The sequence below is a fragment of the Candida oxycetoniae genome (genome assembly GCF_023343755.2).
Source record: "Candida oxycetoniae strain CBS 10844 chromosome Unknown scaffold42, whole genome shotgun sequence".
NCBI lineage: Eukaryota > Fungi > Ascomycota > Pichiomycetes > Serinales > Debaryomycetaceae > Lodderomyces > Lodderomyces oxycetoniae.
The window spans coordinates 1-15,000 of NW_026055416.1; the positions used below are offsets into that span (position 1 = coordinate 1).

Consider the following 15,000-nt stretch of genomic DNA (forward strand, 5'->3'; position numbering starts at 1 on the left):
GGGGGGGGGGAGAAGAAGAGGATCAGATAAAGGTCATCTCTTGCATTATCAGTTTTATGGGGCTAAAAATCCAAGCTATTTTGCAATCTAATTTTTTTTTTGTTTTATTCAACATGTTCCTGCATCAAAGCACAAAATGTTGGTTTAGGTAATTTTTTTTGATAAAGAATACCTAGCAAAAAGCTCTCTCTGTGTCTCCCTCTGTCTCTCTCCCCTCTCTCCACGTCTCCCTCTTTTTCCCTCTCTTTCTCTTTTTCCCTCCCTTTGTCTCTTTTCTCACACCTTCAGTATACTAGATATCTTTTCTTGCTTTCATGTTCTATCTAAAGATAAGAAAGATAATGCAAACGGAGTGCCACTGCCGCACGGTCTAAGATACAGAAAAAAAAGAGAAAAAAGACAATGCGAGAAAAGCGAATAAACCTTTTCAACGAAAAATAATAATTTGAAAAAAAACAATAAAACCAGGATAAACAAGAAGACAAGGTGAACAAACCAGAATCCCGAATTATGAGATAATGCAAGTCAAATGATAACGAAGAGTTTCAAAAAAAAAAGACCAAAAAAGAGGATAAAGTTTCGAAAAAAGAAGGAAATAAAACCAATAAAAAATATCAAATGTTTTCTTTTCTTTTCATTTTACAATAATTATTTATCGATAAACTCTAAAGTTTGTATTTTTTTTTTTTGCATCCATCCCAAGCAGGCAGCGGCTTGCCTATCCTGGAGAAAAAGGTCAGTAGAACCAAAAACAAAAAAAAAGAGAAAGCAAGTAATAATCTGAAATTTACTTAAGTTGTGAGATGTCGATTAAGAGATATCAATTGTGAGACATGTGTTATGAGAGATCAATTTAAAGTTTGTAGTTTGTAAAGTTTATGAGATATGCATTATACATTTAAAGTTGTCTTCTGTGTCCTATTAGATTGCAAAACTCTTATTTCGTGGTAGGGTGGGTATATGTAGTTTTATTTTTTCTTCTTCTTCTTTTCTTCTGCTAGCCGTGCCACCGGTTTTTCTCCCTTTCGATAATCAAAGATACGAAGTTTAACTTGTGCACAAAAATGAGTTTAGATTGGGAATTATAAAAATATCATCAAGTTCTCATATCTACCGCTAGACTATGAGCCGCTCAGATTCTCCAAATGGTTGGTTTAATACCCAATAAAGGGATGTTTTCTAATGATTGGTCATAGATCATTAAATATCAGAGAGCTACCGTTTCATGGGCTTGCTCAACAGAATCTTGCATTTTAATTCCAAATTCAGTTTATTATATCTCAGTTTCTTTTTCTTTCTTTTTCATACAGCGCCAGAGAGAAATGGGAAACTTGTCTTCCCCACTAAAAGAGATGGCAGGTCGGTGTGTGGGGTATTTGGTTCATGAGGAGGTGGTACACGCGGGGTATAACTGGGCATAAAGGAACGGCCCCAAAAAAAAAAGGTCAAAAGGGAAATGTTAAACTTTTGTAGAATCTCAGAATATCCACATAAATATCCTTCGGAGTATTTTCAAGGTGAGTCTCTATTTGCGTAGTATAAACAAGACCACCTTCATCTACCTCCTCTCTCTTTTCACCACCTTCTCATTCCTCTACCATATGCCCCCCTCCCCCCTCCGCTCTCCTCATCTCGCTCTTAATTGTTCACCCCTCACAAATGTTCACGTGAATTCTATTCTGTTTATTATTTCTTCATTTTAAGTTGGGTTTCAATTAACGTTTTTGTTTCCAAAATTTTCTGGGTGAATAAATTAACCTCTGTAAAGTTTAAACAAAAAGACATTGATGTAAAGTTTAAACAAAGAGACATTGATGTAAAGTTTAAACAAAATTACATTGAGAGAGGAAAACACAATCAGATGAAAGGAACGCAATGTTAAGTAGCTACACTAAAAGATAAGATTGACTAAATAAATTCCTCCCACTTGCGAGTGTATGGTAACGTGATCACTTTATAGAATATAGTAAAAAACGGTGCAAAAGAAAATAGACCATTGTACTAAGAATTAAAAAACCCTTTAGCTATTTAGTAGTACTAAAAATCTGTCACACACTTGTGCGATGTATATGAGTAAAACTCTATACTGTTTTCCCTTTGTACTCTGTTAGTGTTTGAGAGGCAAAAGTACACCTACATCCTTGCAAGCAAAACAGAAATGTATCTTTTCTATTTTTGATAACATTCTTTGAAATTAGTATGTCCAAGTAGTGTCCTTTTTTTGGCACAATTATTGGTAAAAATAAATAAACCTTTTAACAAACCACTATTTTCCACTAGGGCTTTCAAAACGACAAAACAATAGCAAGATTACAAGAGAGTAGTTCAATTACAATTAACTAATTTCCTCGAGAGTAGCGCCTTCATCTTTTACAAATAAACTAATCTCCTTGAGAGTAGCATCTTCACCTTTTCTCCTCGTGTTCAGCTTTTCTTCTCGTCTTCACCTTCCCCCACCTTCTATCAACTCTCTTTGTGTATTGCAACAATTATTGAAGTTTTCAAAAACACCTTTCATTTCATTCGTCTTTCCTTCAACAATCTCCTTTCTTTCATAAGCTCTCAACTGTGATACGAAAGTACTTCTTGCCATCTTTCAATAACCACTCCAAAAATTCTCATTACGAGAGCCGCACATTAACCCAACTGGGAACTTTTTGTCAATTTTTTTTTTTTTTTTTTTTTTCTGTTTTCAATTTTTGTTGATATTTGTTATTTGATCGATGTGCAAAGGTTGAAAGAAGAAGAAAAGGCGTTCTTTTACATCAAGGTGGGTTTCCAGCGTAATACTATTAAGGGCAAAATTGATAAAGTAATTTGATCCTTTTTTTTTTTTTTTTTTTTAATTTCACAATGCGCCAGGATGGGGCTGCATCATCTTTTAAATCAACTTCGAATATCAAACAATCATATCTACTCTAACATAGAATTAAAAGATCTTGACAAAAGAAGCCATCGATTGAGAAAATACAATAATGATTATTCACTCAAGCGTATGATTCAAGAAACACGAGAAACCATAGTCAAAGAACCTGTACAGCAAACAAAGGCTAAATCAAAGGTCAAGATTCTCAATAAAAATGGTCAATTTTTGGTTCATATCAAGTACAATTCAACAGATAAAAGAGAACTACCATACCATGGGGTTCTTAACTATCCCGATTGCGTGATTAACGATACCGATCCAACTAAAGAAGAACGAGCGAATTTTGACAAATTGAAAGAGGCAGCATTAAGTTCACTTGAAGAAGAGAAAAAAAAAACAACAACAACATCATCATCTTCATCTTCATTAACATCAACAGCGGATCATACTAGCGAGGTTTCATCCAATAATAATGCTGCTACTGCTAAAGAATCTACCCCATCAAATATTGTTTTAAACAAATCGAAAATCAAAAAAATTGTTTTTCGAGATTTTGAAATTGATACATGGTATATTGCCCCCTACCCAGAAGAGTACTCTCAATGCGAAACGCTATACATTTGTGAGTATTGTTTGAAATATATGAGCTCACCAGTCTCGTACCTACGACATCAGTTGAAGAACTGCAACAATTCTAATCATCACCCTCCCGGAGTCGAAGTATACCGAGATTCAAATGTCTCAATTTGGGAAGTTGATGGGAGGAAAAATATAAACTACTGTCAGAATATTTGTCTTCTTGCCAAATTGTTTCTAAATTCAAAAACATTATACTACGATGTCGAGCCCTTTGTGTTTTACGTTTTAACAGAAAGAGACTCAAACAATTTATCAAGACACCATTTTGTTGGATATTTCTCCAAGGAAAAATTGAACAATCTGGACTATAACGTTTCATGTATACTCACATTGCCAATATACCAAAGAAAAGGTTATGGTCATTTATTGATTGACTTTAGCTATTTACTAAGTCGAAATGAATTCAAGTTTGGCACACCAGAAAAACCATTGAGTGATTTAGGGCTTTTGAGCTACAAGAATTATTGGAAAATTGCAGTCGCTTACAAGCTACGAGACTTGTATGAGATGTATCGACGAAAGGAAAAAATCTCATTGTCGATTGAACTGCTTTGCAAACTAACTGGTATAACGCCGGCTAATGTTGTTCTTGCCTTGGAACAGTTGGGCGCACTTTATAAAAACCCAAATAAAAAGGGCGCTTTTGCCATTGTTTTAAATTTACCAAAGATTAATGAAAATATAAAGAAATGGGAAGCAAAAAATTACTCTACTTTGAAATATGAAAACCTATTGTGGAAACCAATTCTATTTGGACCAAGTGGGGGCATTAACTCGGCCCCTGCGTTGCAAGTGCACTCAACAAAATCAAATATTGTTCCTCAGAATAGTATTTCGTTACTTTCAAATTTTCTTATGGATGATATTAATAATCCATATACACTCGAGGAGGAAGCTTTCAGGGAGATTTCTAAATATGCCGAGCTTCCATTTGACAAGGAGAAGGATGACTTTAAACTTGGAAACTACGTTTCTTGCGGACCCGAGAATAATATCGCCAAAAACGGAATTTTCAAATCTCAAGAGCACAAGAAGTATAGAAATAACGGCGTTGATATGGGAAAAGTTGCTGAAGTATTCCCGGTTGATTATAAATCAAACTCGGAACATGAAAACGACCTGGAGTTTAGCATAGTCAGTGGCGAAGAGATAGATGAGGAAGAGGAAGAAGAAGAAGAAGAAGTAGACATAGACGATGATGATGATGATGACGTTTACGAAGATGATCAGGAAAGCTTTTCTGCTAATCGGCGAAGACAACAATTTTCTGACACAACTTCTGATATCTTTAGGAGTAACCGAATTTCCAAATATTCAGACACGAGAAGGAATTTTAACAAATATAAAGACAATAAACATCGATCGTCACCAATGAGAAGAAAGACTATTAATGTACTTGCTAATGATGTTACACCACGCGGCCGTGGCAGGCCCAAAGGAACATTCAAGTTGAAAAGAGTACTGTAGAATTATTTGTAAAATTAGTAACAAGGCGAAGTAAAGAAAAACAAACAAACAAACAAACAAACAAGAAAGCTAGTTTGGATTTCTTTATTTATATATATATAAAAAAAAAGATAGTTCACTGGATGAAATTGTTTCCTTCTTTACATTTTCTTTTCTTCTATGTAAAGAGTTTTTCAGAATTCTCGAAAATCGTATCAATAAAATTCTCAATTTCCTTGTCCTCTTCTATGCCATGAATCTTGGCAAGTACTTCTGCCACAAGACCTACTGCAACCGGCTCATTTCTAGATTTTATCATGGGTTTACTGAAAACCCCAATATTCCTTTTAATACAAATTACACTGTTACTTTTCTGGCTCACATAATTCGAGTGTTTTTCATAAGCCTCCTTCTTGATAGATGGAAAGGGCAAATGATCATCTAGCTGAAATACCGGTTTTGCTTCATTTAGTTCGAGTCCACTTTCAATTTCTGGATAAAATTTATTTGGATACGGCGTGAGGTACTTGTATGAGGCATGGCTCTTTCGGATCCCACACCAAGGTGCATCGGTTTCAATCATAAGTTTGTCAATAGGGATTTTTGAGGCAACTTCAACATTCTCTTGCGTCTTCAAAGAGCAGCCATTGACTCCAATGAAAAACCCCAAATCAAGTATTTTTTGTAGTTCGCTTTTGCTGCCGGTAAACGAATGCACCACCCCTTTGCCCCTTTCTATTATTCCCGTATCGATATATGGCTGAATGATTTCTACAAAATCGTCGCATGCTGCCCTCATGTGCAAAAATAACGGAATCTTAAACGGTAGTTCTCTGAGCAAATCCAACTGTCTTTTGAACATTTCAATCTGTTGTTCCTTGGTTGAATAATGAAGCCTATCGTAATCCAAACCAATTTCACCCAATGCCTTTACATACCCTAGTTGGTGACCCTTGATAAGTATATTTTTCAACTCTTGAAGCTTTTCATCTACGTCATCTCGTAATTGATTGGTATAGTGGCCACCTTCTTCTTGTTGGTAAAATTCTTTGGCAACTGAGCACGGATGTACTCCAGCTGTCGAGTTAAACTGGTTTGAGTATTTCTCACACAACTGAAAGTGGTCCCGACTCTCATTAATTGTAGATGCAGTTACCAACATTTTATCCACATTAAATAAATGAGCTCGCTCAATTACATCCTCAATGTCGCATGGATGTTTCGATACAGTTGATCCATTATAAAAGCCCTGGAACATGGGATCTGAAAAATTAACGCCAATATCATAATACCTTGGTTTCCAACAAGGAACCTTTCGGGGTAACCTACATACTATGTATGACATACCTAGTTTCTCAAACAGTGATGATCTAAAGTAAAGAATAAAGATTGAAAAATATGAATTCTATAAAAAATATCGTAAACATGATGAGCACAGAAAAAAAAAAAATGACATTGTGCTTCGAGGTTCTGTTTGAGCCCTCCCTTAGGTTGAGATCTAAGCTGTTACTACAAAGGTCAGACATACCCCCCCCCCTCTCAACAAGGGTGTCTCCTAGAGTCTTGATTAGATAAACTTTTATCCAAGAAACCACCATACATCAGTAAACTGCAAACACCATACTTTGAACCACTACTAGTTCTACAAGGAATCAGAGTAGTGGTGTTTGCTCAGAAGGACAGGTGGTTTCATATTTGGGGTTCATGATGATGTTTGTAAATTTTTTTTTCTCTTCTTCTTCTTCTTCTTCATTACTGTAAGCGCATAGAAGGAAAAACTAAGCTGAAATACGCTGATACGATACACTGGGCGGGGCGGGTTTATGTCAGACGAATTGCAGCGGATCCTCTCTATAGAGGAGTCAGCGTTGAATCGGAATACTGAAATTGACAGGATTTTGAAATGTCCAGATCTGGACTATTTTGCTGTAATGGAGATAAACCCTTTAGCCATCTCAATTGAAGAGTTGGTTTCGCTAGTCAAGAAGATTTATCGCAAAAAATCATTATTGATACACCCTGACAAAACGGACCATCCAGAAGCTTCTAAGGCATTTGATAAATTAAAAAAAGCCGAGCAAGTGCTTTCTGCGACTGGTGAAGAAGATGACAAGTACAAAGAGAAGCACCGATTATACTCAATATACAAAGCGGCGGCCCAATCAACAACAACCAGCGACATGTCTCAAAATTTCGACTTTTATGATGAAACCAATGTGAAAGTAAGACAAAAAGTTGATGAGATTCTTTTGGATGAGTTGAATCAATTGGATTTACAAAAGTTGGCTAAACAAACAGAAGAGATGCGGAAACACGACTTTCAAAAGCAATTGAACAAAGAGCGGGAGTTGAAAAGGCAAATGGAAGCAAAATGGGAGCAAGATAGAGACTATAGAGTAAATAATTGGAGAAAGTATTCAAACAAGATTGAAAAAAAACAGAAACAGAAACAGAAACAGAAACAGAAAAAGAAAAAGCCAGAGGTGTTGGTTTGAAGCACTTTGATACAGCATTGTTCATAATAGAAGGAGTGGTATATGACCTCATAGAGTGAAAAGATAAGTACGGTACATACAATTGGAATATTGAAAAGTACACTTGCTGGGCTGCTAGAGTAGGTGACAGTCAGTGCTGCTAGAGTAGGTGACAGTCAGTGCTGCTAGAGTAGGTGACAGTCAGTGCTGCTAGAGTAGGTGACAGTCAGTGCTGCTAGAGTAGGTGACAGTCAGTGCTGCTAGAGTAGGTGACAGTCAGTGCTGCTAGAGTGGGTGACAATCAGTGCTGCTAGAGTGGGTGACAGCCAGTATTGCTCCACTATCTCACTTCGCTCGATAGTGTCGATAGTGTCGTAATCAATAAGGGGGATTTCTAACAAGATGAAATACCGCTCAAGGAGAAGAACAAAAAAAACTAAAAGGAATCAGAAGAACAAAAAAAAAAAAAGAACCATGGTTCTCATCTCATTTCCTGTTGAGTTCACCTTTTACACATGAACAATACTGGCATTACTATAGTGACCGTGAGCATTGTTTCATTTCTATCAGGCGTATACATATCCCAGTGGTTTAAATGCTCTCCCGCTGCAAGTAAAGGTCGAGTGAGGTATACACTGCCCAAATTTGCCTCATCAGAAGAGGAGACAGAAGATGAAACGGAAGACGAAGAAGATATAGATATAAACTCGTTAGCTTTGAACGAGGTTCCTGGTGAGGTTAGAATGACTTTGATTGTACGACAGGATTTAAAAATGGGCAAAGGCAAGGCTGCTGCGCAATGCCTGCATGCTACGTTATCACTATACAAAAAAATCACAAACCCTAATTCACAGGCATACAATCCCGAGATGGTTAGTAGATGGGAGTATGGGAACGGTCAAGCTAAAATTACATTACAGGTGCCTAACCAAGAAGAGATGGATATGCTATTTGCAAAGGCAATGAGCTTGGGAATCAACTCTTCTATTATTCACGATGCAGGAAGAACGCAGATTGCGGCTGGTAGTGCAACGGTCCTCGGCCTTGGACCTGCACCAAAACGCGTTCTTGATGAGGTAACAGGTGCCTTGAAACTATATTAACAGAAATAGAACAAATTGAAATGCAAATGAACAAAAAAAAAAAAAAAAAAAAAAAAAAAAAAAAAAAACTTTTTTNAAAAAAAAAAAAAAAAAAAAAAAAAAAAAAAAAAAAAAAAAAAAAAAAAAAAGCACTTTTACTCTTGTGATTTTTCTTTTCTTATCCTTTACGTATTGTACTCCTCACAGAAAGTGGATTCACAGCTGAACTTGTTCTTCGTTTCTTATTTCTCAACCTTGGAACAGTATCATCATTAATATCAACTAGAAGCTCGTTATCATCTTCATCGTCGCTAATTCCGATACCTCCAATTACATCATCGTCGTCGTCGTCGTATAAATCATTGACATCGTCTAATCCAAATGAGGACTGACGAGACTTCCTTCGCTCTCTAGCGTTAACAGTTCTATCATTACCATTTCTCAATTTTTCTAAATAATCAATTCGTGACCAGATTTCACCTTCTGTTCTTTGAGGCAAAAGGATAGATAGTTCAGCAAAGGATAGTTCCCTATTACGTCTATTAATTAAAAGCTCGTCTTCTTCCATTGTCCATGGGATATCCAATTTCAGGCTCTCGCGTTTCTCTTTCTCTTTCTCTTTCTCTTTCCCTTTTCCCTTCCCTTTTCCCTTCCCACTCCCGTGCAGTGAATTTGCAGCAGTAGGCGTGTTTCGTTTCAACTTGTGTAATTTATTATTATTTTTATTATTAGTGTTATTGTTACTATTATTATTGTGATTGTTATTGGCATTAGTATTAGTACTAGTATTGTGATTATCAACTTTATCATCCTTGACCTTCAATGGCTCTTCGCTTTTATCTGTATTGTGCGGTATCACCACAGAGCCAGAACGTGAATAGTAGCCAGTATTTGCTGCCACCAAGGAACCGTTCCTCAAACTTGAAACTGTGGTTTGATGTCCTGACATGCCGCTAATACTGGGGTTTCTCGATGGTCCACTGATGCTTCCAGCACCGCCAAATAGCACCGGTAAGTGAGCCAATGCAGAGGAGCCCAGTTGATGATGTGGTATATTCATTGACTTAGATGGAAGTGATGAAACCGAGGCTCTGGTTATGGACAGTATGGATTCACGATCTTCACTGGCTATTTGAATAATCGAGTTGTTTCGCAAAGCGGCAGCAGCTGTGGCAGCAGCAGATATAGACTCGGTGTGTAGATTATTACTGTTGCTGGTATCCTTTTGGCGTCCGCTATTATTAGTTGCATGAGAAAGCGACCCTCGAGGTGTTACTGATGAAGAAGTTTCCGGATGTGCCTGGTTATGAGGGAGGTTCATTGTAGGGTCTACCGAAACGTCGGCATAATAACCTCCCGATCCCGATGTTCCTGGAGCTACAATAACGGACTTGCCTGATGGCTCCATCAAGTTATCAGATGTTGAAGACCCTTCGTACTTGTGGTGATGTAAGCTACTGATCAGGTTAGCTCTCCCGCTTGACCCACCGTAATTTATTCGTGGCGATGAAACAGATATCTTTGGTGTTGTTGTTGCCGACAGGCTTGAGATGTATGATGGGGAGTTGGATAAAGCATTTAATCCTGCCAATGCGCTGGAGATGTTATTGTCAAAGCCTTGAAAGCCTCCACTAGTCACTGGACTATAAGAAAATTCAGATTCAGTAGTTTCAATCTTGGTATTCGTTCGATTTGAGTTAGTAGATTTTTTCTTTTTGGAAGTAGATGTGGAGCTGATTACACCAGAAGTTTGCTTAAACAGTTCACCGAGTTGTGATGCTGATTTTGGAGGATTCTTCAAGTTCCCCGATTTCAATCGTCTCCAACGAAATTGACATGCGTTAGGGGTCCTATTCGTGAAATTGCTTGCAATCTCCTTCCATCCCAACTTCTGTTTATCTTTCAAATGCATTAGTAGGACGTCATCCTCTGCGTCCCAGGAACTTGGCGTTCGTGCGGAGTTTTTGGTTACCGAAGAAGCAGCGCTAGTTGGCGAATTTGCAGCGGTAACTGAAATCGAAGGAGACGATTCGGTCGAGCTATTGTTTATACCATCTTTGTTTTCGGATGCAAGATGTAAAGTTTCTAATCTCGCAGAGCTCATTTGTCAAAGGATACCGTGGAATAGAAGCACAGAAGGACCAAAACTCTTGGTAATAAAGTTTGGCTTTCTAGTTGGTTCAGTCACCGTAATAAAACAAAATAACCTTTCAAGAAATGGACAATGGACAACCGACAGTGCCAAAAAAACAATCCCTCTATTTGTATATACAATCACAGCTATATTTGTCCTTCAAGTGTTGAAAAATTTGTGTTTGAAGGTTATTCGATGGATCCAACTTGATTGTTACAATTTTTAAGATGATCATCGACGATTTTACCGCATCGGGCTCTCACTAATATATTGGTGTTTGGATTCAACCATAACCGCTACAGAAAAAGAATACCTGGTGAGTTATTGTCGCGAAATGATTTAGGACAAAGAAATGGACAAAAGTTACTATGAGTAGAGATGAGAAGAGTTTACTGCAATACTATGGACAAGAGTTTACTGCGACACTATCGAGCAGAGTGAGATAGTGGAGCACTACACTAACTACAGAGCACTAACCATAGAGCACTTATTTTAGCCAACTATTTTAGTACCACTTATTTTACTGCTACTTATTTTAGAGCCTTTTTATTTTACTGGAACTTTAGCTACTACCATTTATTTACTGTCTCTTACTTCCTCTTACTTCCTCTTACTGTCTCATGCTGCCCCTGTACTGCCTCTTACTGCCTCTTACTGTCTCTTTACTGCCTCAAATTCGATTTTACGACATACCAATGCAATAGAGGCAATGACAACAGAGTCAATCAAACCCGTGTAACCTCTTCACTTGACTTTATTTACATGTAGCTAGTGAAAAGAAAGTGTATATTCCTGTTGCTAGTGGATAAAAAGTGTATATTTATATGGTTACAGTGTATTTTCATTTACTTGTGTGTACTCCTCTATTGTATATTTCTCTTCTAATAGATAGTTGCTATGATTATACAATTATTAGTATTGAGCACTTCTATTATACACCTTTCTAATTCATAAAGTTTGGATTGACCCCAGGCTTAGAATTTGGTGGTATTTGCTCCCAGCAAAGAGTTTTCCCAGGATACTCGACACTATCGAGCAGAGCGAGATAGTGGAGCACACTGACTAGCTGCCACCGACATGAGAAAAGAGAAACTGATTACGAGATATGGTAATACAGTTTATGGAAAAAGGTAGACAATCGAGCAAAGCGAAATAGTCTATATCTACTCTCTCCATTAGTGTAGCCCGTTAAAATATCTCACTTTGCTCGATAGTCTATAAAAAGCTTTTGCTTGCCCCTACTCAGCTATTCCAACTTTTTCAGCCCAAATTTTTTCAGCTTCAACAATGGTATTATTATTGGCCCTCATTTTATTCATAGTTTCCATGTACTCCTCATATTCGTCACTATCAAACACGATACCACCACCAGCTTGCAAATACGCTACTCCGTCCTTGTATACCATTGTTCTCAAAGCGATACATGTGTCCATTGTCTTACCATCGTAGCCCCAATGTCCAACTGCGCCTGCATAAACGCCTCGTTTCTCTTTCTCCAATTCGGCAATTAGCTCCATCGCTTTTACTTTGGGGGCACCGCTAGTGGTACCTGCAGGGAAAATCGACCTAAATGCGTCAAATCTCGTTTGGTCATCACGCAAAATTCCGCTTACTTCAGACACCAAGTGCATAACATGCGAGAATCTTTGAATCGTAAGAAGCTTGTCAACTTTATTTGTTTCTGGTCGGCAAACACGATTGACATCATTTCGCGCCAAGTCTACAAGCATTATGTGCTCGGCTCTATCTTTCAAACTTGCTCTCAAAATGTCCGCATTCTTCTCATCCTCTTCGTTTGTTTTGCCCCGAGGCATTGTTCCCGCAATAGGATGTGTTACAACTCTGCCCTTGGAATCTGATTGAACAAGCAATTCGGGTGACGCTCCAATAATTTGAAAGTCAAGCAAATCTATATAAAACAAATATGGCGACGGATTCACAGTTCTCAAATGCTTATAAATGTTAAATGGATGCAATTCAGTTGGACGAGCAACTCTTTGAGAAGGTACCGCTTGAATTATGTCTCCTTTCAAAATATGCTCTTTCAATTTGGTAACGTGTCCTTCATATCCCTCTTTCCCAATATTTGAAGTAAACGTTTGGTTCAACTTGATGGGCTTTTGTAGCGGAAGAATCAAGTTGTTTGATACATCAGTAAGTAACAACTTCTCGATTTTTTCAATTTCTATACTCCCTTTTTTGTATGCCGCTTCCAAATCGTCCTTGCCTTCTACTTGTATGTTGTATATTATTTGAAATCTTTGGAAAACATGATCAAAAGCAACAACCAAGTCACAAAACATAAATACAGCTTCAGGCAACTCTAGCACATCCTTCAACGGTCTCCTTGTCTTGGGCTCAAAATATTTTATGCAATCATAGGAGATGTACCCTGTTGCACCCCCGCTGAATTTAGGCAACCCTGGTAATGGCGCCTGCCTATATCCCGCCAACTCCTTTTCGAGAATCGTAATTGGGTCCACATTGCAATACTCAGGAGCAAACTTCTTAGGATCATCTCCAGTTTTGATCAATTTTGAGGGATTGACTCCAATGAATGAGTACCTATCCACTGTATCTCCTTTAATAGACGATTCAAATAAAAAGGAAGGAAGCCTCTTGTTATCATTGAGATTTGCCAATCTGAGGTAAGCTTGATGGATTGTTATATCGTTATTTGCAACATATTTGTAGATCGGGTACAAGTTCGGAATCGGCGATTGCAGAGCATTAGACTCAACAATCTTCTTTAAAGTCTCAATGGACGGCTGAACAAGTTGCGACTATAGAAAAGTTAGCAAGAGAATTCCAAAGTGAAGAGACAACAGCAACAGCAAAAAATAATAACAGTGTTACTATAAAGAACTCTCTTTTCTTCTCAGTTAACACATACCATCGTCTTCTTCTTGTTCAATGAGTAATGAAGAAGTGAAAAAAAAAAGCCGATTGAAAAAAAAAATTAAAAATAAAAAATAAAAAAAAAAAAAAAACTACAGAAACCTTTACAGTAAATGATGATCGAATGATATACTTAAATACAAAATCTTGTGAATTATAAATCCATTGACTTGGTACCAGCTCGGTTTTGTAAGCATTTGACTGCTATTCTTCTCTCTAATATGATTGTACGTATGTTTATTGTCAATTTTCGTTTTATTTTCCTTCTCTCTTTTGATTCAACATATAATTACATGAGTTTAGATACTTGGAACACTGATCAAAAGGCAGGTACCTGAAACTGGGTCTAGATGTATGATTTCGTCACAAATCACTTTGTCGCCGATTTGAGCATCACGGTCGTCAATACATAAAATATCAACCTCAATACCCAACTCCAAACAAAATGCTTTCCAAAGTTTACCAAATGTACAATGGTCAACATGTGTTACAATGCAAGAGAATTTCCTGTACCACAAATTGTATGAATCATCATTATCATTTTGCAATTTTTGCAACTTCTCCAAAACTCGGAACCTCTTCGCCGTATACTTCCAAAGAAAATCGGCTTTTTTGAATTTTTGTAGATTTCGAACATACTCACTAATCAGGATCGTGTCCAAAGGACCATTTAAAAGGTATCCTTCACCCTTTACAAAATTAAATTTGCCAGCTGAGGCTAACAAATCTTGAGTAGTGTGCATCGTCTCATTACTAAACCGTTCCTGCACGTGCGATAATAGTTGCAATTGGTTCATTAAGACCTCTCCTGAATTAAAGGTATCTGTAATGTTTATACACGCTCTATCCAAACCCAATGTGAAATCCAAGTTAGATGCCAGTAAATTAGTTGATACTGGTTGTAAGTAATTATTAGATATTATTTTTGCATTAGGAGTTATATGTCCGTTAACATCCTTTGCCATGATGCTCTGAAAGTATGACTTAGCTTCGAAAGGGGGGATCATGATATTATCATGATGAACAATTACTGAATCCTTTTCGTATTCGAGTGTATCTTTGTCCTGTCCAGTTCTGATAACAGGTATTTTGTTCTCATCGCAAAACACTGTAGTCAAGTAATTTGCGAGTATACGCGCCTCTTGAATCATAAATTCTGCTTGCGTATACAGACTTGAGGACAAGAAAATATTGGAGGAAGCAGCGTTGGGTGATGGTGATGACGATGGAAGAAATTGCAAAGACGCCTTTCCAGGATCAAAAGATTCAACGACACCTGAATCAGGAGACGATTTCATAGCATTGGAGCCAGCATGAACTCTTGTTTTGAAAAAAGTTTGAAGAATATTGTATATATAGTTCAAGTTATGAATATCCGCCTTATTCAAATGCGAGGACGTCTGATTGTTTTGAGCGTTAGTGTTTTGTTGTTCTTGTTGTTCTTGTTCCTGTTTTTGTTTT

At 37.3% G+C, this 15,000-nt stretch overlaps 7 protein-coding genes across 7 annotated transcripts in view; 3 read left to right on the forward strand and 4 right to left on the reverse strand. All coding sequences in view use genetic code 12, as the record gives it.

Moving 5' to 3' along the window:
* Positions 1 to 2,863: 2,863 nt before the first annotated feature.
* On the forward strand, positions 2,864 to 4,972 carry SAS3 (Sas3p; the record flags this gene model as incomplete). Its single annotated transcript, XM_049323547.1, has 1 exon — positions 2,864 to 4,972. One exon carries the CDS (start codon positions 2,864 to 2,866, stop codon positions 4,970 to 4,972), a length of 2,109 nt encoding a protein of 702 aa, XP_049180558.1.
* Positions 4,973 to 5,129: 157 nt separating this feature from the next.
* KGF56_002331 (3'-5'-exodeoxyribonuclease) lies at positions 5,130 to 6,209 on the reverse strand (the record flags this gene model as incomplete). The annotated part of the gene is made up of 1 exon (XM_049323548.1): positions 5,130 to 6,209. The coding sequence occupies one exon, from the start codon at positions 6,207 to 6,209 to the stop codon at positions 5,130 to 5,132; it is 1,080 nt and encodes a 359-aa protein (XP_049180559.1).
* Positions 6,210 to 6,774: 565 nt separating this feature from the next.
* KGF56_002332 (uncharacterized protein) lies at positions 6,775 to 7,446 on the forward strand (the record flags this gene model as incomplete). The annotated part of the gene is made up of 1 exon (XM_049323549.1): positions 6,775 to 7,446. One exon carries the CDS (start codon positions 6,775 to 6,777, stop codon positions 7,444 to 7,446), a length of 672 nt encoding a protein of 223 aa, XP_049180560.1.
* A 494-nt stretch (positions 7,447 to 7,940) lies between these two features.
* KGF56_002333 (aminoacyl-tRNA hydrolase) lies at positions 7,941 to 8,528 on the forward strand (the record flags this gene model as incomplete). Its single annotated transcript, XM_049323550.1, has 1 exon — positions 7,941 to 8,528. The coding sequence occupies one exon, from the start codon at positions 7,941 to 7,943 to the stop codon at positions 8,526 to 8,528; it is 588 nt and encodes a 195-aa protein (XP_049180561.1).
* A 157-nt stretch (positions 8,529 to 8,685) lies between these two features.
* Positions 8,686 to 10,611, reverse strand: DOT6 (Dot6p; the record flags this gene model as incomplete). The annotated part of the gene is made up of 1 exon (XM_049323552.1): positions 8,686 to 10,611. The coding sequence occupies one exon, from the start codon at positions 10,609 to 10,611 to the stop codon at positions 8,686 to 8,688; it is 1,926 nt and encodes a 641-aa protein (XP_049180562.1).
* A 1,268-nt stretch (positions 10,612 to 11,879) lies between these two features.
* On the reverse strand, positions 11,880 to 13,537 carry TRP2 (anthranilate synthase; the record flags this gene model as incomplete). The annotated part of the gene is made up of 2 exons (XM_049323553.1): positions 11,880 to 13,424; positions 13,535 to 13,537. 2 exons carry the CDS (start codon positions 13,535 to 13,537, stop codon positions 11,880 to 11,882), a joined length of 1,548 nt encoding a protein of 515 aa, XP_049180563.1.
* Positions 13,538 to 13,838: 301 nt separating this feature from the next.
* Positions 13,839 to 15,000, reverse strand: part of KGF56_002336 (uncharacterized protein) — a gene marked incomplete at both ends in the record, with an annotated part of 4,764 nt that continues 3,602 nt past the window's right edge. The window contains one exon of the mRNA XM_049323554.1: positions 13,839 to 15,000. This exon is cut by the window's right edge and continues 1,865 nt beyond it. Coding sequence (XP_049180564.1) covers positions 13,839 to 15,000 — 1,162 coding nt within the window.